The sequence below is a fragment of the Planococcus citri genome, chromosome 4, assembly GCF_950023065.1.
Source record: "Planococcus citri chromosome 4, ihPlaCitr1.1, whole genome shotgun sequence".
Taxonomy (NCBI): domain Eukaryota; kingdom Metazoa; phylum Arthropoda; class Insecta; order Hemiptera; family Pseudococcidae; genus Planococcus; species Planococcus citri.
In genome coordinates this window covers 10,261,845-10,285,259 of record NC_088680.1, presented here as the reverse complement: position 1 = coordinate 10,285,259, position 23,415 = coordinate 10,261,845, and the positions used below count along the sequence as shown (strand labels likewise).

Here is a 23,415-nt window from a genome sequence, read left to right as displayed (position 1 = left end):
TATACGAGCTGGTCACCGGACGACCGCCGTCCAACCACCCATATTTTCCTGAACGGATGGTGGGTGATTGGCGACGGTCTTGCTCACGGTGTTGCGAGAGAACCGCTGAGACGAGATCCAACGTTGAAAAGTCGCTGGGACCGTAGCCGCTTCGCAGGAAGTTTTCTTTCGGCCAAACGCCTTCGTCACAACATTCAACAGCACGCTCGTAACGTACCTCGATTCTGCGTAGTGGCCATGGGAGGACACGACCTAACGCTTGAGTCCGAGCACACGGCCAGAATAAACACGTCAGCGTTGATTCAATTTTTGTTAGACCAGCGCGTGGAGCGAATTCTCATCCTCCCGATAATCATTGCTGACCGACGACCAGATGCGGAGACTCGTCGATCTTATCGCGAATGGCAGCGAGGAATTTTGCCTCAATTAGACAGATCCCGCGTTACCTATCTACAATTTTTGGAAGAAACAGTAGATCGCGTCCAGCCTTACCATGCTGACCTCGCCGGCATCATATATGCGCATCCGTTTGTGCACTTTGATATCATTTACCGTTTGGCTCATATGTTGCGTTATTTCGATTAATTCTATACCCGTCATTTGCGTAAATCTTTCGTTTTCTGTTTTTTCGTTGTTTGAATTTGTGAATTTTGTTATTTTTTCTATTATTTCTAAGTTTACGACGAAGACATGGCGATTCGGCTGAGTATTCGATGTTACCTCCTTGTCAAAGCCTGTTATTTTCGATATCATCTTTATTCTTTTTACATGTCTTCGTGTATTATCTACTTTGGATTTTTTAGTCGCATTTTTCTTTCTAACAGGTATTTACGAAATTACCAGTTTATATTAGTTCTATCAATTCTAAGTTCGTTGATTTTTGAGTTTTGAATTACCTATTCAAATATTATTTCTACTTGTTCTATGTTATATTGATTCTATTATTATTGCGATTTGAATAGCTGTGAGTTATGTTCCTTTTGTTGTGCCGAAGATAAAAATAAAAAAAAAAAGGGATGGCATGAATATTATTGTTTCATTTTTTCAATTACAGCTTCAATTAATTCAATTACTTACAATGCAAAATCAACTAGAAATGCACATCTCTAAGAGTAATTCATTATATCGTATCATTTCGAAAGAGAAGATTCTACTTGAGTTTTTAACCTATAAATAATTATCATTTAATATGTTCGAGAGAATGGTGATGTTACGATACGTCGTTTGAATAATAATACTGGAAATGATTGCCATTTGTTCTATTTAGCCATTTTGTACACATAATTCCCTGATTTCATCTCTTCAAAGAAGTTTCAGCTATTATTTATTATTATTTCATCGTGAACGCGTAAATATTATATTTCGACTTTATTTTAACATCATACAACGTTGATATCATTAATTACCAACTCGGAGATTGTTCATTTTACTTTGAGAATATCCACGAGTATATTTTACCTATCCTGACAGAGTTTAACTTGTTCTATTTGGTGAGAAGGTGGAATTTGCTGAAAATGGTTCGTCAAAAAGAAAATTTACTAATACACGATATTGATTCTATTGATTCTATTTATTCAAGGATAAAATTAACATACAGACAGAAATTATCAACAAATATATCTTCTAAAATGCAATTATTCTAACAATGCTGTCTACAACAGATAAGGGATTAAATATAGAATTTGCCAGACATCTAGCGATAATCTACAGCTATCGCAGATAGCTTTCTACTCCCTTTACCCAACATTTAACAAGATATTTGCGAGATAATCCCTTCCACAGTCAGCCTTTTAGGCCATTTTCTGCACCAAGAATTTACGCAAGTACTGATTCTGTCTTCATAAGTAATTTATTCTTCGTAAGGATCGTATGTCTTCGTTCAGTTCGTTCGTTACTCAAGCCGTTTATTTGTTCGAGACTCCGGTGATTTTTTCTATTGATTCTAATTAGTTCGTCGATGTTATGGCTAACGCGGAAATCGATCATACTTGTGAGCTCTCCATAGCTGTCTGCCCTTTCTGTGACGGTTCGCTCGCTGTTCCTCCGTCCGGTGCCACTGGACCTGCGGTATTAATCACTGGTAAGGAGTGTAACCATTTGGTGCACTTGAAGTGCTTTATGATTAAAACGAAAACTCTTAAAGAGCGAAAAATACCTTGTCCGTTCAAAAAGTGCGTCGCGAATATTGATATCAAAGCGCTACGTGAAATCGTCGTTCAAAAATCACCAATCGCCGAAAGCATTCGCCTTATCATCAATAACGCTACCAGAGCTCAGCTCACTGAGATGAATATCGCGATGAATAATCAGCACGAACGTAATTCCCAGCTTGCTTCTGAACTTCGACAGCTCCTACGACAAAATGCAGCATTAACCGAAGAAATTCGAGAGAAAGATAAGCTGATCAAAACGTTACAAACCTCCGCTCCAGCGTCGATGCCAGCGATTGCCATTCCTGAGATAAATCTGTCTGAATCGAGCTCTGATGATGAAAAAGCTGCTGTTCCAGCCAAAATCGATTCGCCGCTGCCATCTGATTCCGGTACGTCTGCTAAACCTACGATTACAGTTGAAAAATTGCGTGCAGCATTGGAAAGCTTTGTAGCCGAAAATTCCGACCTTCAGCCTTCAACATCCGGCTACGTACCTGCTCGTCGATGCGATCAATATTCGATTTCTTCGGCATCTTCGACTACATCAGATATAAATTTCGAAGAAGTTTTTCATCCAGTACTCCAACCATCAGCTCCAGCTCACGTACACGAAGCAGCGCCTGTTCCAGCTCCAATTATACCTGTAAACAGAGAGAATGCACGATTAAAAATCAACAGGATTGATATAAGACCGAACCAGCCTATTACATATTATCATAAACCAACATATGGTGTATTTTCGAAGCTGCGCATTCCTCAAAATGGTATCGTGACAACAGCCACATTTCACTCTTTAGTAGCGGAACTGCCTTTCTATTTAGATAGACAAATTCCGCGCGATATGGCAAATTACTGTCAGGAGCCACAATTTTACTTCTATTTAGTGGCTGGAAAACTCAAGCGTTCAGATCGACGACCCGAACCTGTTTATTTTCTACAAAGTCATTGGTTAATTGGCGATGGAATTATTAATGGCATAGTCGACGATGCTGTAGCAGGAAACATTGACCTTATCAATCAGCTGCCTAACAATTTATTCATCAATCGTTCCATCTCAATTACAGATTTACAGTCGAACTTGCGCAAATTTGTCGTTGTGCTGCCGAAGTATATCATACTATCAATTGGACATCGCGACATTGCCGACAAACGTAAGCTGGATGATATTATTGAAGATGCGAAGCAGCTGATATGTTTTATTAAGAATACGCACGTATCAAAAATCATACTTTTACCACCTATACTTACTAAGGAAAATGATCAGCTTTGCAAAGATTTTCGCGCTTGGCTCCGATACAAGGCTGTATTATTCAGTAATACACGACGAATCATCTACCTTCATGAAATTGAGACAATAATCGATAAACAGGGTCCAACCGAGAACGATCTTCCAGTACTACCGCAGAGTTTCCATCTCGAAATCTTGCTGGGATTGATTCCATATCTAGCTGATAAGCGACTACGAAAACCATATCTCAAGCGACCGAACTCTCCGAGCTTTAGAAGAGCTGAAAAACGACGTTAATGATTTGTATTAAATACCATGTATTATTAATTCTATCGATATTTTCGCAATTATCATTTTTTCTAAAATAGATAAATACAGTTCGGTGATTGATAACGCTGGTTGTGTTACGTCATAAAAATAGTTCAATTTTCAAGCCAATCAGCAGCTAGTCTTATTTTTTCAATTTATTCAACTTTTTCTTTTTATTTTTCCCAGCGACGAGATTCAATTTTTATTTATTCGAAGAATATGTGTATTGTTTCCATTTTCTAGTCATTTGTTCATTTACAACGAGTACAACCTTTTAGTTCAAACCTGATTTATTATTTCTATTCATTCTATTATTTCTATTAATTTTGAAGAAATGGCTGATTTACAAGAGAATACTTATTCATATTTATTCTATGCCGCAAATGAACAAATCAACATTTGGTACCAAAATTCTATTTCAGCACTGTGGAATGCCAGCATTATTCATTATAGATGCGAAAACTCAGAAAAATTAACTCTACCTAAATTTGACTTGGGAATCTACGATATTAATTCTAAAAAATTTACTCAAACACCTCGACATAGTAATTACAAATACGCCTGTGATGGAATTAATTTAATCAAATTTTCAGATATTAATTCTACTTCATTCGAAATTAATTCTAACAAGTTGGTAGTTACGCAAGATACACGAATTCTCAGCGATTATGATTTGTTCTTTGCGTGCAAAAATATCAATCTTCAACATTTATTAATTCCTCACTTCAAATTAGTTCAAGGCGTGCCAGGCTGCGGTAAAACTACCTACATCTTAGATAATACCCGAAGCATTGGTGATTTGGTTTTATTCCCAACGAAAGACAGTGCAGAGAATTTTCGCAGGCGTTTTAATGAGAAAAATGGACTTTCAATCAATGAAATTACTCTACGACGAAACTACCGAACTATTGATTCTTATTTGATGAGCCAAAATACATCTCGCTACTCTCGAATATTTATCGATGAAGCTTTCTTAATTCACTTTGGCCAAATTATATTTGCAGTAGAGAAAGCTCGAGCTTCAGAAGTAATTTTAGTCGGAGACAGACATCAAATACAGTACATCAATCGCTCGCCTATACCATCAATCCATTTTTCCTGCATTCCAGAGTATTTAATTTCAGAAATAGAATTTTTGAACATTTCATTTCGATGCACTCTTACCACCACAGCATTATTCTCAGAATTTTATCAACATGGAATGCTGTCTACTTCGCAAGTATATGCTGAAATGAACCTGCATACCTTGAAGAATGTCAACCATTTGCCTCATTTTATTGATTCTCATTACCTAGTATTTACGCAAAACGAGAAGCAAATACTAGCCAGCAAAGGATTTCCTGTAAACACCATACACGAGTACCAGGGAAAACAAGCCGAAAATATTATATTAGTTCGATTAATTCATCATCAGAATTCAATTTATGATAGCCTACCACATATCATAGTGGCTTTCAGTCGGCATACCAAGAAGCTAGATTATTACACAGTAAACAATTTAGACCTACCTTCTTCACTGATTCTGCATTCACGTAAGTTGACTCTGCACGATTTCAATGCGGTATGTATTCTTCCTATCGGTACTCCTAAATAAAAAAAAAAAAGATGTTACAATCAATAATGAGTTTTTACAATTTTATTCTCATACATGGAAATGAATTTTTTACATACGTTTGAATATTTCCAGTTCATTGTATTTTCAAGTTTCAACTTTTATTTACGAAAATACCTGATATTCTTTTTTCATTTTTTCATACTGTAAATATTATTGTTATTTTTTATTCTCTACTTTAGCTACTTTTGCATTTTTCACTTACTGTATTTTGTAACTTTTTATGCATTTTTCTACTTTGTATTTTTTACTCTTGAGTTTAATTTTCCATGTATCTTTCTTCTATCTTTATCCCTGGAATATCTTGGTTGAGTTGTAGGGATTTCTTATTACTTCTATTACTTCCAGTACACACTTCACAAGCACGTAAATATGCTACATAATTCGGGGCAGTGGGCGCGGATGATTAGTATTGATTCTATTGATTCTATTGATTAGCTGATAGGTTGGGCACGCAGATTATTGATGCTGAATATGAAGATTATTGATTCTATTAATTCTATTCTCCCGCTTCTTATTGATTTACGTACCATATTTCTCCCTTGTTCATCTGTCACCTAAATCGGGGCATTTGTAGAGGGAGAAAAAACAGCTTTTTCTGCTACCTAACTGGGAGAAAAAACATTTCTTATATTGCCCAACCTGACGCGAATATTCAGCTCGCGGATACTATCAATACATGGGTATTTCCGCGATCTCATGACATAATATTCAGCCAATCATAGCCTAGAAACGCGCGCATCCGCTGCCTCTGCTGCTTGGTCCAGACTCATTTTTACCCTAAGCTCATAGTTGCTAGTTCCACTGTACAGTCAGTATCCAATGTACTGCCGAACTGCCTGGTCAGCTCTCCTAGACTCTCCGAGGCTTAGGGGGCTACCAGTGTGGATTCGGGGGTCACAATATTCGTTCACATTAATTCTATTCGTTCTATAACGCAGTGGATGAAACTAGCCAAGTACATGGAGCTCAGGGGTCACTATTTACGGAAGTGCCTCTTATTTACGTGTCCAATTTTATTGGATAGGGAATCTTTTCACACTGACTTGTGATACTCCCTATAATTATTAATTCTATAAAGTCAGGTGTATTGGAACTTCCGGAAGTGTATTACCATACAACAAGCAATTTTTAATTAATTCCTAGTATGGTTGGAATTAATTATATTGTCTTCCCAACTCAACACAATCCCAGGTATTTATCTTTTCTTTACCAATTTTTTATCCAAAAATACCAATCCGAGAATAGGCTACGAATTTGTAGTAATTCTCAACCTCCCTTTCCTTCTCCAATAATTACTCTCAAGAGATATCAACTTCATGTTGTTCTTTTCTCGTAATTTGAGATAATTAGATGTACTTGAAGAAGATCTGTGTTCTTATTTACGTAATTAATATTCGTTTCCCAACACTCAAATTCGTCCTATGATGATATTGGTGGCTTGGTCACTCACCCAGAGGAAATAACAAGGAGTAAATTCCCAATTTACGAGTTTTATTTATTCTGGCTCAAACCCCAACCGATATCTAGGGTTGGGCCCCCGTGAGGTTCTCGGACTGAACCAATGGTACTCAGAGGGTCCTGTTCATGTAGAGAGATTCGTTACTTTCGTGAATCCTTTCCTAGAAGCTAAGGATCGAAGTAACTAGCACCCCAGATCTGCATAATCTCCCCCTACAAGGAAAATGACTGTAATCATATTGTGAGCATTGTACCCGAAGGTGAAAAAGCAAAAATAAACTTTAAAAATGTACATAAAATGCTCCGTGTTCCTTTTGTAATTTACTCAGACTTTGAAGCCTACTTGAAACCATTCTCTTCCTGCTCCAATGACCCAACTACATCTCATACTGAAAATGTCTCCTTACATGAACCATTCAGTTTTGCTTGTTTTACAAAGTGCTCCTTTGACTCGAAATTAGATAGGTACTTTTTGTACAGAGGCTCTGATTGTGTAAAACAGTTCTGGACCTACTTGCAGGAAGAAGCTAGACGAGCACATACCTACCTTTCGAAAACTGTACCTATGAAACCACTAACACCTGAACAAGAGACAGAGTTTAGAGAGTCTAGCATGTGCTACATATGCGAGAAAAGATTTGAAAATGGTGATGTTAGGGTCAGGGATCACGATCATTTCACAGGTTTATATCGAGGTTGTGCTCACCAAAATTGTAATATAAATTTACAGCGTCCTGATTTTGTACCAGTAATTCTACATAACTTGAGCAATTATGACGCTCACTTCATTATTCCAGAGATAGGGTATGATAATAGTAGGGTTGATTTAATAGCCAACACTAAAGAAAAATACATCTCTTTTACAAAACACGTCCCATGTGATGTAATAATTTCTGAAAATGAAGTTAAAAAAACATTTGTAAAACTCCGATTTTTAGATTCTTGCAGGTTTTTGGCAGCTAGTTTGGACAAACTGGTTAAAAATTTGCTACCTGATCAGCTCAAAACCTTGGCATCTCACTTTCAGGATCAGGAAGAATTTAAATTAATGAGCTTGAAAGGGGTGTTTCCATATGAATTTACTGACTCTGAGGAAAAGCTTAAATTGGAACATTTACCATCAAAAGATGAATTTTACTCAAAATTAACGAAATCTGGGGTCACAGATGAGGAGTATAAGCGGGCAGGGGAAATTTGGAAAAAGTTCAACTGTAAAAATTTAGGCGAATACTCTGATTTGTACCTTAAAACAGATGTCTTGCTCCTTACTGATGTTTTTGAAAACTTTCGAGATTTATGTCTCAATACTTATAAGCTAGATCCTGCTCAGTACTTTACTTCTCCAGGACTTAGCTGGGATGCTATGCTAAAATATACTAAAATTACTCTAGATTTATTGACTGATATCGATATGGTTCACTTTATTAAGAAGGGAATCCGAGGTGGTCTTTCTCAGTGTTCCAAACGAAAAGCTACAGCTAATAACACTTTTATGAGAAATTTTGACCCCTCCAAACCTGCACATCATTTAGTGTACTTGGACTGCAACAACTTGTATGGTCATAGTTTGAGTAGCTATCTTGGTCATAGTGGGTTTGAGTGGGTAGAAGATGTGAGTAATTTTGATGTATTCAAGATCCCCGATGATGCTCAGATTGGATACATTTTAGAGGTAGATCTCGAGTACCCTAAAGAATTACACGATAATCACAAAGACTTTCCCTTCTGTCCTGAATCCATGATCCCCCCAGGCTCTAAATCTAAGCAGCGTAAATTGATTGCAAATGTTCTTGATAAAAAAAATTATGTAATTCATTACTGTAACCTGAAACAATGTCTTACTCAAGGTCTAAAACTGAGCAAAATACATAGAATTTTAAAATTTAGACAATCTCGTTGGCTGAAACCCTACATTGACCTAAACACCTCAAAAAGAGCCCAAGCAAAGACTGAATTTGAAAAAGATTTTTGGAAGTTGATGAACAATTCAGTTTTTGGTAAAACCATGGAATCTGTTGAAAAACGGATTGATGTGCGACTTGTTTCTCAGTTTGAATCTGATAAGCAAAAAAGAGGTGCTCAGTACTATGTAAATCTCCCTCAATTTCATAGCTGTACCATTTTTAATGAAAATTTGGTAGCCATAGAATTAAATAAGGTTAAGATTGTGTATGATAAGCCTATTTATATTGGGTTTTCTGTCTTGGACTCTTCTAAACTGCTTATGTACAATTTCCATTACAATGTAATAAAGCCACTGTATAATGATAAGGTTGAACTTTGTTATACTGATACAGACTCCTTGCTCTATGACATAAGAACCCATAACTTTTATGCAGATATCTTACCCCTTGTACCTACTCATTTTGACACTAGTGACTATCCTAAGGAAAATATTTATAATTTCCCCATTGTAAATAAAAAAGTGGTCGGAAAATTTAAAGATGAATGTAATGGTAAAATAATGTACGAGTTTATAGGTTTAAAATCAAAGTCCTACTGTTTTAATGTAGAAGATAGGATTACTAAGAAATGTAAAGGTATAAAAAAATGTGTAGTTGAGAATGATTTAAAAATGGATGAATATAAAGACTGTTTGGAAAATAAGACAGATATTTTTAAGCCCATGTACAATTTTCGTAGCCATAAGCATGTAATTTATACTCAATTATTGAATAAAAAAGCCTTAAGCTTTGCAGATGATAAGAGATTTTTATTGCCTAATGGTATAGAAACCCTTCCTTGGGGTCATTATAAGATAAGTGAATATCAATAAGTTTTTTCTTTCTACCTTTTCATTGTAATTACCTGTACAGATTTTTATAGTACAATAAACCATAGAGAAAAAAAAGTTTGTTTTTCATTTCTTACAAGAGTAAAAAGTCAATGACAACACGCTCAATTTCTTTTAAATGAGATATATTTACATCAAATTTGACATACAATGTTCAACATACCATTGAAACAATAAATTCATATGCAATAATACACAACAGTTATGATTATAGCTACAACCACTAATCTTGACAATAGCAGGATACATTTTCCTGAGTTCTCTTAATGAAGGTGTTTGAAATTCTTCTGACATTTCAATAATTTTCACATTAAAGCGATTCAACTTATTTCTGAGGTATCTTGCTTTTTCTTCACCCTTCACTAAAATTTCGCCATTAGAGGCATGTTGACCAAGTTCTTCAAGGACATTTGAGAGTTCACTGTACTCCATGTAACCACTGTCCCATTCAATCATTTCCAAGTAATTAACCTGCCATTTAGCAGTAAAACGGTTTGAGCGAGGTAAATCTTCAAAAGAGTAAGGTGGTAGGTACACGTGATGAAATCCATACTCGCCTTTTAGGTCTCGAGCGCTTATCTCTTTAATAATGATGGAGTTGCGCCAGTCACGGTAAAAAGAAAAGTCAACAAATGTAACAGTACTATTCTTCGCCATGATGCTATTTTTTGTAATAGAATGCAGTACAAGCTTATGCAAATGGGCAACAAAGACGCCACACAAAATCAAGACCACTGAATTCAAAGACATTCAACTAGTTCAAAGTAGATGTGGTTTGTCCAACATCAGTTGATGAAATAACGTTATTTTACTCTATTCATCAGCTTTTATACATTACTTTGATTGAAAAATCTCGTTTCCTATTGGTTATTGTTAGAAAACAACCTGTCAAACATGACTTATGACCTTTTTATAAGCTATTAAGCAATCGAGAGGATTTGATAACTTTGTAAATGAATCAATCTGTATGATATCAAGTGGAAGAGAATTTCTTTCAACTTTTCAAATTGAATTTTATGTACTATAATGACAGGTTTGTAGCAGGAATTGAGTATTCTAATTGAAGAATCGTCACTTATGAGTTTATAATCACCAATGGAATCAACTCTATGGTTTGAGTAATCAGGTCCATCATTCACGTCTCCTTCTGGTACAGGCTGATTAGTTGATTCTTTCAACTTTTTAAAAAACGGCGTATTGATAAATTTGAACCAGTCGTGAATTTTTAGTTTGAAAAATGAGCCTGCTTTAAACCCTCTACGATCTGAAATGGCCACAATGGGTTGTAGATCATCATTATCCAGGCCTGTTTTTATTATCAACTCTTCATTGGGGAAGGAGACATCCCAATTTAGTAAAAGGTTCATTTTCTAAAGAACTGAGTGCACCACTTATAATGACAAATAAAAGACAGTGTAGTATAATAGAGTGCACAACGGACAGGATAACAATAGAAGAACACCAAGAGCGCGACCTACAAGCACGTTACCTTTCCAATACCTTTAACATAATAAACGCATTATCGGTTTTCTATAGTATATTTATAGGATTTCACGGATCATTTGGTAGTATGTCAGATTTTGGGATCCAGCTGTTTTCTGTTTCATCGAATCCTAGCCATTTAACAAGTACCCGATTACCTCGAGTTTGAATAATTTTCTCAATCAAGTAAATGTCTGGATGTTTTGTTTCTTGCAACTCTTCAGCATAAAAAGTCCCCTTAATTTCAGCCCCCTTGTAATCTTTGAGAATATATGTAATTGGACGAGTATTTGTTTGAACTTTAACCACAGTAAATATCTCAGTTGACCATCTTGGCAAATACCCAGGAACAAATAGGGCTTTTTGGTAGGAAATTCTAACTTTGGCCCCAACCTTGAATTTTGGTTTTATAGCCGGTTGCTTTGCAGGACCTGTATTCTTGAGGATTCGTTTCAATATTTCGGCTTGGTTGTGTTCATTAACCTGTGATGGAGCACATTCTATCGTTCTATGGTACCTATTGTTGTATATTTTCAAAAGTTTTGGTAGTATTTTTATGTACTCATAGGACCCCCTCACACTGAACTCACGGAACATTAAATGACGAAGACTTTGATTGAACCTTTCAATTATTCCTGCCTTGACTACGCTATAAGTTGAGTAGTGGTGAATTTTATATTTTTTGTAGATTTTCTGACAGTCTGAGTTGTAAAATTCTGTACCTTGATCTGTATGCAGATATTTAGGGGGCTTGGGTATGCTAGAAAAAATAGACTCCAACGCAGCAGCCACCTCTCGACCAGTTTTTTGTTTCAGAGGTATACACCATGCATATTTTGAAAAGCAATTTATCACCGTTAGAATGTACTTGAATTGCTCATTCTCTGCAGCATAAGCTATCATATCAACCAAGTCAGCAGCAAACAAGTCATAGAGACCTTTTATCTCAACCCTTCTCCTTGAGTAGTTCCTCCTTGCAGCCTTGTGCAGCTCCAGTGCCACCTCACGTTTGGCTGAAGTCATGCTCTATAGGCAATGATACCAGCTTCAAGTAACTCTTCAATTATGGAATGTAACTCTCTTTTCAAGTCTTCAGAGTGGTTTCCAGAGTTTTGTTCACCAACAAGTACTTTCATTCGATTGATTAATTCGTTGAAGTCGTTATAATAGATCAGCTGATATTTTTTATTAGATGGTGTAATAATCGCCTTTCTGGGGTCAGATATGCAACCTCCAGATTTTGGATTTGAAAATAAAGTTTTAATAAACTGAAATTTATCTCCTCTCTGCCACTTGAGACGACCATCTTTCCTTAAATGAGGTTTTGTGAGCTTTAATATCTCTTTATAAGTATTTATATCTTCTGGAAGAACACTGTTGTAGGATTTTTGAGAAGTTGTCAACAATTGCATCAACCCTGGAGTTTTTGTGAATGACTGGTCTTGAATGAGAAGTTCAGACTTGTCTATGTACACAGGAGTGTTACCTATAGTATAGGAGCCCAATTTTTTATTAAATTTCATGCCATAAACTGGGTCATCACTAGCTGATGTAAATAGAGATGTCTTATCTGTCTTTTTTCTGGGAATCTTGTATGAAATGTTGTGTTTAGGGCGTTTCCTAAGTACCCTCGGACTAGGGTTATTGACCTTACCATCTGTAGTTTCATTAACTTGATTATCAGCGTGGCTCTCTGGTTTAATTTTGATGATATTTTGTTCATTACCTGTTTGGGTTTCGATATCTTTGTGTTGTTTAAAATTATTTTTCAAATCTTGTAAAGGCTGTACTATAGGTGCCAAATTCTCCATTATTTTCCGTTGCTTATCAATTTTTGTGTCTTGAAGTAGCTCAAATTTCTCCCTAATTTCATCAGAAATGCTAACTAGTTCTTTTTTCTCAGCAATTTCTCTATTGAAATAGGGGGGCTCTGCAGCCTTTCCAGCATGGAGCTTTCTCTTTTCACGTCTCACCTTCATTGCTCAATGATATGAAATGATATAAGGAACAGCGTAAACGACCCCTATTTATAGGGGATTGTGTGTCAATCACTAAAAAACCATATCGTTCTTTCCAGCATAGTGCACAGATACTTTGAAATCGCTTGAAACTGAGGTCAGCACTCAGGTGATCATCATAGACATGTCGAGTATTCAGTGCATCTTGTTTGAAAAGCACTATAAAGTTTGCATTATCCCTAATTAAATGCTTACTTATCCTACTGTAGCTTTGAATCAATAGAAAAACTGAAATATTTTTATGCCTACCCATTGAAAAGTATGCACGTAATTTTGGATTCGCTTCATTTGATGAGCTTACATCGTCAAAAATTACAATGGAATTGGGCTTACAATCTTGGGGTTCACAGATTTTTTCAGGGGTGTCAAACGTGTAGTATCCAATTTCTGGGAGCATCCTATAGATTTTCTGCAATTTTTGATATTTTTCTTGAAATAGGCTTTTGCTAACAATGTATACATTTTCATACCTCAGACCATTTTTATGTTGTAGCAGGGTGATCATTAAATTAGTTTTTCCACATCCGGATGGTCCTACTAGTAAGCCTCTAATCGTGTTTGGGAATAGGTACCCATGGGTTATACGCTCCTCTCCTGCTTCCAGCATACACTGCTGAACAGGTAATTTTATACCCTGCTCTAGAATTCGCATCACTTGTACAATAAATTGTGCTTTTTTAAAAATTTTAAATAAGGACCCTCGTCAGAGTATTTATAGGAAAATTTCATGAACCCCCAGGGCAAAAAGTATATAAATAGGGTAGTTGATTGTAAAATTTATCATTTTTACTTGGGCAATGGTGATTAACTATCACTTCAGAAAGCGTAAATTTGGTAAGGGAGTTCTCAATTGGTTGATAGATCACCTACCTTTCGAAGCTCACATACCAGGTTACAATTTCTGCGGGCCAGGTACAAAGTTAAGCCAACGCCTTGCAAGAGGTGATAAAGGTGTTAATCCTCTGGACGAAGCGTGCAAAGTTCACGACATTGCATACGAAAAGAATAAAACAGTAGAGTTGAGAAATCAAGCAGATAAAGAATTACTTAGGGCAGCTCTGCTAAGAGGTGCAGCCAAGGACTCTACTTTTGGTGAAAAATTAGCAGCAAGGACCATTACAGCAGCTATGTTGGGTAAAGTCACCACAGGATCTGGTATTCGAGGTAAAAGGCGTGGTAGGAGACCCAGGCGAAGAGGAAAAATGAAAGGAGGGGGACTTACCTTTGGTCAGGTTGTAAAAAAAGCCAGACATGCTATAAAAGGGAAATCAAGACAGGATTTGCATAAAGCAGCGGAGGAATCACTGGCAGCAATTAGAAAATTTCGGGTCAAGAAGAAACCTACTCGTGTAATCCCTTTACCTAGAAGAGGCGGAGCTATAGCACTACTACCTATTTTAGGTGCACTTTCTCGAGTAGGTAGGATCGTTGGTCGTGTTGCAAGTGTGGTTGCTACTGCTAAAAAGGTCAACGACCTCCGAAACGAATTCCAGAATCGGACCAAAGTTGGAAGTGGAATTTACCTTGATAAGCATAAGCGAGGTCTAGGATTATTTTTAAACTGACGATGAAGAGAAAAAAACGGATTGTAGTGAAATTACCTTCAAGTAAAATACCACTATATGACTACCAGCTAGTAAAATATGTCAAGAAATTGAAAATTCCGCATTTCCGTGGCATATTTTGTCGCGATGAGCTCCCTAAGAAACCACTTAAAAATGAATGTCTCATATTGAATCTAGATACCTCATTTGGAGAGGGTACGCACTGGCAGGCGATGAGCAAGCAGAAAAATGAAGTTATAGTATTTGATAGCTTTGGTCGGATACCCTTGTTACCTGAACTTTTACATTATTTGAAAGGATGTCGTATTTACTACAATTGCATGGGTAATCAAGGATTGAAAAGTGTAAATTGTGGTCACTTTGTGCTCAAGTTTTTAACCAAACAATACCATCCACACTGTACAATTAAAGGTTCAAAAATTACTATATAAGTGACATGTATAAGGAAAATTTATTCATTTCAAGATGAGCTCATTTCGAATTCATATCTGTGGGAGGGGGCCTGCAATTCATAACTCTATTCACCCCCCCAATACATCTCAAACCTTATGCTAAATATGAGCTAGCTTTAATTTCTTTCACAGTGCTTAATGAGGTGATTCCAGACAGACCTGGCAATTTTTATTTTCATTATGATGACGGAGTTGTACCAAATAGGAATGCCTTCAAGGTGGACTGTGAAATGTTTACTTATGATAATATAGTTAAAAAAATAAGTGATCACTTTGATGAGCAAAACATAATAAAATTTCAATTTGATGCTAGGAGTCACAAATGTACAATTTTGTCAAGGTACCCCCTAGAATTTGATTGGAAGGATAGTGTGTTAACCCTGTTAGGATTCCCTCAAGATCATCAAGATTTGAATGCTGGCAAAACAGTTCGCACTCTCAATGTGTACACTTATGAAGCCCCCCATAAGATTCAAGTTCCAAAATCTTCTGAACACTATAATATAAACATACATGCAAATTGCGTCACAAATTCATATAAAAATGAAAAATTATCGCATATTTTGCATTCATTCACTGTTTCTGCACCTCGGCGCACGCTAATTGTGGAGCAACCAGTTCATCCTATCTATGTACCTATATCAAAAGGAGTTCATAATATTAGTGATATTGTGTTGCACTTGGAGGATGAAGAAGGAAATTTGATCAATTTTGGGAATAATTACATCACCATAATATTACTATTGGTAGAAAAAATTTAATAATTTCTCATGATTACCTATAATAGACACCCCCATACCTCAAAAAAACGTATAAAAGGGGGACAAATTGGTATAAATTTACATTGTCCATTAAAACGTGATAGAAAACATACTAAACAGAAGATTACAGCTGAAAATAAGAAATTTTTGAAAAAACTTGGTTTTAAAGTGTTAGTTTGAACAGCTGAGCAATGATAAGCAGTGAAAACCTACATTTATCAGAGTCTGTTGAATATGATGACAGTATCAAGTACTTTACTGAGAATACTTTTCGTCCTTATTCTCCAAGCAGTCTGTCTTACAATGATGAAATACGTATTCCTATTTTGAATAAAGAAATTTTCACCCTCCCCTGTCGCTCATTCCTCTATGTATCTGGAAAAGTGACAAATGCCAAGAGTACAAACTACAAGTTTGATTTTAATGGTCTCATGTACCTATTCAACACCATATCATATGAAATAAATTCTCAAATATTGGACAGAAACCTGAATGTTGGGCTTATAAGTTCAGTGAAAAACCATCTTACATGTTCTGAAAGCTCAAAAAACTACTATGAGTCAATTGGTTTCACTTTTTTGGAAACTTATAAATCATGCTACAATGAAACAACTGGAGACTTTGAATTGTACATGCCTATGGAATGCCTACTTGGAATATTTGAAGATTGTAAACAAGTTGTCATAAATGCAACACAGCAGCTCATAATTACGAGATCAAGAAATGATTCGAATGTATTTTATTTGGGGGGTGTCGCACCTGGCGCCAATGCTGATGGGACTCCAGCCCCTACCCCTTCAATAACACTTGATGAAGTGAGCTGGAAAATGCCAGTAATTTACCCATCTGATGCACTTAAATTGATGTTTTTAAGCACAATAAAAGGAAATAAAAGTCTATTGATGAATTTTAGATCTTGGCAAGTATATAATTGCCCTGCCTTACCACAGACCACTCATCATAATTGGTGTGTAAGAGTGAGTAATTCACTTTTGAAACCAAGATATGTAATTGTATTTTTCCAAACAAAGAGGCGCAATGAGTTTTCAAAACGAATTAGTCAATTTGATAATTTAGCCTTGGAATCTTACAGATTAGAGCTGAATGATAGATCCTATCCTTGTGAAATACCTACTCTAGATTTTGACAAAAAGCAAACCTCCCTTTTGTATCAAATGTTTGCTCAATTTTACTCTGCCTATTATAATACAGCAGTCATAAATACTCGTTATGGAATGGATGAGTTCATCACCTATATACCTATGGTTGTATTCAATTGCTCTCATCAAGAAGAAAATTTAAATTCTGCTTTGACAGGCCCAATAAATATTCGTTTGGAATTTAGGTGTAAAAATAATGTAGCCTCGGATACTGAGGCATTCTGTATCATAGTTTATGATCATATTTTCACATATAATGCATTTGATGGAATTGTTAAGCAAATTTTGTAAATAATGTACCTACCTATATTAAGTTACATTTTAAGTATACCTACCTATATATAAGTTTTGTAAAGTACTTTGAAATGAAATAGATTTTTTTTATACATATAACCCTGTGTTGTCTTTTTAACTGGTGGCGCCTGTTTTATGCAGTTTTAGAAACGCCAGCCTCTAGAGATGTTTATCAAGTTTAATTCTCATCGCATGTAAACGGACATCTCCACAGGTGAATTAATGAAAGGGTAAAGTGTGACGAATGTGTTTTGATAGAACATGCAACCCTTCTTCAATTTGCCTTGATTTAGCATAGACAATAAAGTATTTGATTTTCTAACTTGAAAAAAGAACAGTGGACAAGTTGGCAACTATACAGAGACAATCACTAAATGTCATTTTACCCCCAAACCCTATCACCCACGAATTGTAACGGATTTTTGTTAGATTTGTAGGAAAAATATACTAGTGCATCTCTGATCAAATTTAGTCTGTTTAAAACATTAGCATCAAGAGCAAGTCTTCTCTTCATAATTTCTTAGTAATCAAATAAAATACCTACCAGTAATAAAGTATCTACAGCAATATTTTTATTTCACTTTTTGAATTTTGAATTAATTGAATTTTTAAATTTTGTGATCATTTTAATTTCATTTTAATTTCATACTTGGAATTAATTAAATTTTTTAAATTTCGTGATTATTTGTATTCAATTTTTAGAACTTATCAAAAATCAGAAATGGAAAGCTACGAAGTAAGTACCTACACATTTTTAATTTTATTCATAATATTTACATGTTTTTTCATCAATTTTTATCGTAATTCGCGTGTTTTTTATTGATTTTCGGGCGTTCTAAATTTTTTCGGCACATTTTCGGGTGTTTTAAATTTTTTGGGGGGTGAAATCGTGTGTTTTTCGTCGCATTTTTGCGTGTTTTCATTGGTCTTCGTGTGTTTTTAATCATATTTTTGCATGTTTTTGTCTTTTTAAACATTTTTAAAGCGTATTTTCGTGTAATTTTGCATATTTTATTGATTTTTTGATCGTTTCAACATTTTTTGGGGTGGTTTTTTTATTATTTTTTCAATTTTCGCCGATTTTCTAGTATTTTTTACCTGTTTTTCTCGTAAATTCAACTCGTAATTCGTGTTTTTCCTCGTTTTCGGGTGGTTTTTTTATTATTTTTTCGATTTTCGCCGATTTTCTAGTATTTTTGACCTGTTTTTCTCGTAAATTCAACTCGTAATTCGTGTTTTTCCTCGTTTTCGGGTGTTTAAATTTTTTTTGGGGAGTGAAATCCGGTGTTTTCCGTCATTTTCGAGCGTTATCACGTATTTTTGTGTATTTTTTATTGTTTTTTTACTCGTGATTCGTGTTTTTTGTTGATTTGAATTTTTTTAAACATATTTTTACGTATTTTTAACACGTTTTTGAATTTTTTGGGGTGGTTTTTTATTATTATTCAATTTTTGGCCGTTTTTCTCGTAAATTCAACTCGTAATTCGTGTTTTTCCTCGTTTTCGGGTGTTTAAATTTTTTTGGGGGGTGAAATTGTGTGTTTTTCGTCGCATTTTGCGGTATTTTATTTTTAAAAAATTTTTAAGCTTATTTTCATGTGATATTATTTGTTTTCATCTCGGATTCGCGTATTTTAGTCGATTTTAATGTCGTTTTATTTTTATTTACGTACATTTGCGTGTATTTTACCGTTTTTATTTTTTCAAATCAATTTTTTTATTTTAATCAATTTTTCAACAATTTTTACTGATTTTTTTCGTGTTTTTACCGATTTTAACGTTGTTTTATTCGTATTTACGTACATTTGAGTGTATTTTATTGTATTTACAAAGTATTTGTCTGATTTAATTTTTTTGTTTTTGTTTCAGAGTTTCTGTGCTGGAGTCTTTGGGTCCTCAACTCCGATGAAAGTGGAGGATGTAGAGAGAATGGAGTACTCCATGACGATTGATGATGGAGACGCTTTAGAAGAATCTGTACCCTTCGCAGACATTTATGATGAGGTTAGTACCTAGATATTGATTTTAGGTAGTAAGTAGCATGCATATACTTACCTGTATCTAACAAATTATTTTTAATTTTCAGGGAAATCGGAGGTTCCTGTCGATGGTGCGATGGAGCCCCACCCCCCTGAGGGGTACGAAACGAAAGCTTTCGTTTGACAGTACTCCAATCAATTACGCCATGGTGGAAAAGGTAATTTTTTTATTTTATTTGTATTTTTGTAATAATGTTTAAATTTTTCTGTTTTGAATTGTTTTTAATTTATATTTTTTTCTGTTTCAGCCTATGGAGTTCGTATTCAGATTTTCTCTGCGGAGACCAAAAAGTTGCAAGGATTGTCCCCAAGATAAACTAGCGCCCATCCCGATCACATGCGGCTATGTGTTGTCAGTGGTGGTTGAAATTTGGTACGTGGAGTACCAGCCACGGGTACTGAGTTATGTAAGTATTTTTTAATAAGTTTAATGTAGGTTAGGTTAGGTTAGGTTAGGTTGGAATAAGACCGTCTCGTTAGGTTAAATTCAAATGGTAGAGTTCTAAGCAAGTTGCTCCTGATGCTCCTGGCTTAGAAACCACCATTTGAGTTTAACCTAACGAGACGTTCTTATTCCAACCTAACCTAACCTAACCTAACCTACATTAAACTTATTAAAAAATACTTACATAACTCAGTACCCGTGGCTGGTACTCCACGTACCAAATTTCAACCACCACTGACAACACATAGCCGCATGTGATCGGGATGGGCGCTAGTTTATCTTGGGGACAATCCTTGCAACTTTTTGGTCTCCGCAGAGAAAATCTGAATACGAACTCCATAGGCTGAAACAGAAAAAAATATAAATTAAAAACAATTCAAAACAGAAAAATTTAAACATTATTACAAAAATACAAATAAAATAAAAAAATTACCTTTTCCACCATGGCGTAATTGATTGGAGTACTGTCAAACGAAAGCTTTCGTTTCGTACCCCTCAGGGGGGTGGGGCTCCATCGCACCATCGACAGGAACCTCCGATTTCCCTGAAAATTAAAAATAATTTGTTAGATACAGGTAAGTATATGCATGCTACTTACTACCTAAAATCAATATCTAGGTACTAACCTCATCATAAATGTCTGCGAAGGGTACAGATTCTTCTAAAGCGTCTCCATCATCAATCGTCATGGAGTACTCCATTCTCTCTACATCCTCCACTTTCATCGGAGTTGAGGACCCAAAGACTCCAGCACAGAAACTCTGAAACAAAAACAAAAAAATTAAATCAGACAAATACTTTGTAAATACAATAAAATACACTCAAATGTACGTAAATACGAATAAAACAACGTTAAAATCGGTAAAAACACGAAAAAAATCAGTAAAAATTGTTGAAAAATTGATTAAAATAAAAAAATTGATTTGAAAAAATAAAAACGGTAAAATACACGCAAATGTACGTAAATAAAAATAAAACGACATTAAAATCGACTAAAATACGCGAATCCGAGATGAAAACAAATAATATCACATGAAAATAAGCTTAAAAATTTTTTAAAAATAAAATACCGCAAAATGCGACGAAAAACACACAATTTCACCCCCCAAAAAAATTTAAACACCCGAAAACGAGGAAAAACACGAATTACGAGTTGAATTTACGAGAAAAACGGCCAAAAATTGAATAATAATAAAAAACCACCCCAAAAAATTCAAAAACGTGTTAAAAATACGTAAAAATATGTTTAAAAAAATTCAAATCAACAAAAAACACGAATCACGAGTAAAAAAACAATAAAAAATACACAAAAATACGTGATAACGCTCGAAAATGACGGAAAACACCGGATTTCACTCCCCAAAAAAAATTTAAACACCCGAAAACGAGGAAAAACACGAATTACGAGTTGAATTTACGAGAAAAACAGGTCAAAAATACTAGAAAATCGGCGAAAATCGAAAAAATAATAAAAAAACCACCCGAAAACGAGGAAAAACACGAATTACGAGTTGAATTTACGAGAAAAACAGGTAAAAAATACTAGAAAATCGGCGAAAATTGAAAAAATAATAAAAAAACCACCCCAAAAAATGTTGAAACGATCAAAAAATCAATAAAATATGCAAAATTACACGAAAATACGCTTAAAAAATGTTTAAAAAGACAAAAACATGCAAAAATATGATTAAAAACACACGAAGACCAATGAAAACACGCAAAAATGCGACGAAAAACACACGATTTCACCCCCCAAAAAATTTAAAACACCCGAAAATGTGCCGAAAAAATTTAGAACGCCCGAAAATCAATAAAAAACACGCGAATTACGATAAAAATTGATGAAAAAACATGTAAATATTATGAATAAAATTAAAAATGTGTAGGTACTTACTTCGTAGCTTTCCATTTCTGATTTTTGATAAGTTCTAAAAATTGAATACAAATAATCACGAAATTTAAAAAATTTAATTAATTCCAAGTATGAAATTAAAATGAAATTAAAATGATCACGAAATTTAAAAATTCAATTAATTCAAAATTCAAAAAGTGAAATAAAAATATTGCTGTAGATACTTTATTACTGGTAGGTATTTTATTTGATTACTAAGAAATTATGAAGAGAAGACTTGCTCTTGATGCTAATGTTTTAAACAGACTAAATTTGATCAGAGATGCACTAGTATATTTTTCCTACAAATCTAACAAAAATCCTTTACAATTCGGTGGTAAATGTAAAACGGAGACCCGTTTTCTTTAAAGTTTTCGGCCACTAGGAAAAAATCTTGCTCTCACAGGAGCAAATTGAAAAAAATCAGCTCTCGCAGGAGCAAACATTTCTGAGCCAGAAATTTACACGCAAATCCACCCCTCGCAGGAGCCACAGGAGCACAGGAAGCATTGCTCCTGCGGGGGGTGGCTCAGAACCGGCGAAACTCCCCTACTGACGCGGGTTTTTATACATTGTTACTAGACGATAATTATTTTTGTATTGGAATCTTCTAATCTGTGAGTACCTCTATTTATCATATTATCGTAAAATTAGCAGACGAACGTCTTGGTCAATACGTGAAAAAGTTCTCCTACGAGTAATTTCCATCCATAAGCAAAACTCTAACCAGTATCATCTCAAACTCAACCTCACAACCTCAACTTCTACTCAATGTTATTTTGAGAAGTCATGTTTTGATTTTTTTCCCCCTTTTAATTCTCAATTTCAGTTAACATTTACCACCTCCCCCCTCCGAAACAAATAAAAATACAATTCACCTGATTAGGTAAATAATACTTAGGTAGGTAGTAGGTACCAATTAATAAAATTTCATTTCAATTCTCTGCTACAGGATCAAGATGCATTATCAGCAGCACGTGATCGTACTCACCTGCATTATTATGATAATCAGACAATGCAGACCACTGGTTTCGCTTTCTTTCATAACCTTCTCCCAGTCAGAATTCTTTAGCATCGAGTCATCAAACATTGCAAATGCATACAAGGTAGTGCAAAAAAATCAATTACCTACCTGTTGTTTCTAATAGACACACCTACCTAGGCTAATTGATCGTAATTATTACTTACCTATTTAATTGTTTCAGCAAATAAATCAAGCCCATGTACCGAGCACAAATTTTCTTTGGACCATCGCCCCTTTATCAGTACTTCTGTTTCCGGCTCCGGACAGCTTCAGAAGTAAATCATTCCTAATCTATGGCACAGTTCTGGAATTTTTCCGCTCATATTTGTTCAGCTTGTCTTACGATAATTTATCAATTAAAGCGGCTCTACCTCGAGTAAGATGTTCAACACTTCAACATCCGCTTCAAAAGATTTATGAAAATACTTACCATGTTTTTTATTCGCAGGTGAATTCAATTTTCGAGATATTTTTCTCGATAAGTACTGTCGTGTATTGTGCTTACTTGTACACCAAAGTTGATGACAGACAAATACATCATAAGATTACATTTTACGTCTATGCTTCCATCCTGATGGGTGGTTTTTTCAATAATTACATCCTGAATCAGGCTACGAATTCGAAAAGAAGTTATTTCGAGATGGACTCGAATCACATCGCTGGTAAGTTCTTGGAATTGATCGATAAACGATTTAGATGGGCGAGGGTGGGGGAGAGAAGGATTGAA

The 23,415-nt window shown here is 35.1% G+C and overlaps 1 protein-coding gene and 2 long non-coding RNA genes across 5 annotated transcripts in view; 1 reads left to right on the top strand and 2 right to left on the bottom strand.

Annotated features, from left to right (window-relative positions):
• Positions 1–23,415, top strand: part of LOC135842620 (uncharacterized) — a 76,724-nt gene that overhangs the window by 28,131 nt on the left and 25,178 nt on the right. Inside the window, exons 2-4 of one of the 2 annotated variants that reach the window (XM_065360166.1) lie at positions 22,617–22,770; positions 22,870–23,064; positions 23,137–23,350. In XM_065360166.1, the coding sequence (XP_065216238.1) occupies positions 22,624–22,770; positions 22,870–23,064; positions 23,137–23,350 (556 nt within the window). In that variant the 5' untranslated portion in view covers positions 22,617–22,623. Of the gene's footprint in view, positions 1–20,671; positions 22,771–22,869; positions 23,065–23,136; positions 23,351–23,415 lie in introns of those variants that run through there. The other variant, XM_065360165.1, reaches the window with a different exon arrangement.
• On the bottom strand, positions 1,223–3,685 carry LOC135845375 (uncharacterized). Of its 2 annotated transcripts, none has more exons than XR_010558743.1 (4): positions 3,402–3,685; positions 2,648–2,794; positions 2,156–2,557; positions 1,223–2,077 (listed from the first exon to the last, which is right to left on the bottom strand). It is a non-coding gene; the product is annotated as an uncharacterized LOC135845375 (long non-coding RNA). The 2 variants fall into 2 exon arrangements; XR_010558744.1 differs by having other exon boundaries at positions 1,223–2,062.
• On the bottom strand, positions 19,988–20,532 carry LOC135842621 (uncharacterized). Its single transcript, XR_010558155.1, has 3 exons — positions 20,400–20,532; positions 20,207–20,317; positions 19,988–20,116 (listed from the first exon to the last, which is right to left on the bottom strand). It is a non-coding gene; the product is annotated as an uncharacterized LOC135842621 (long non-coding RNA).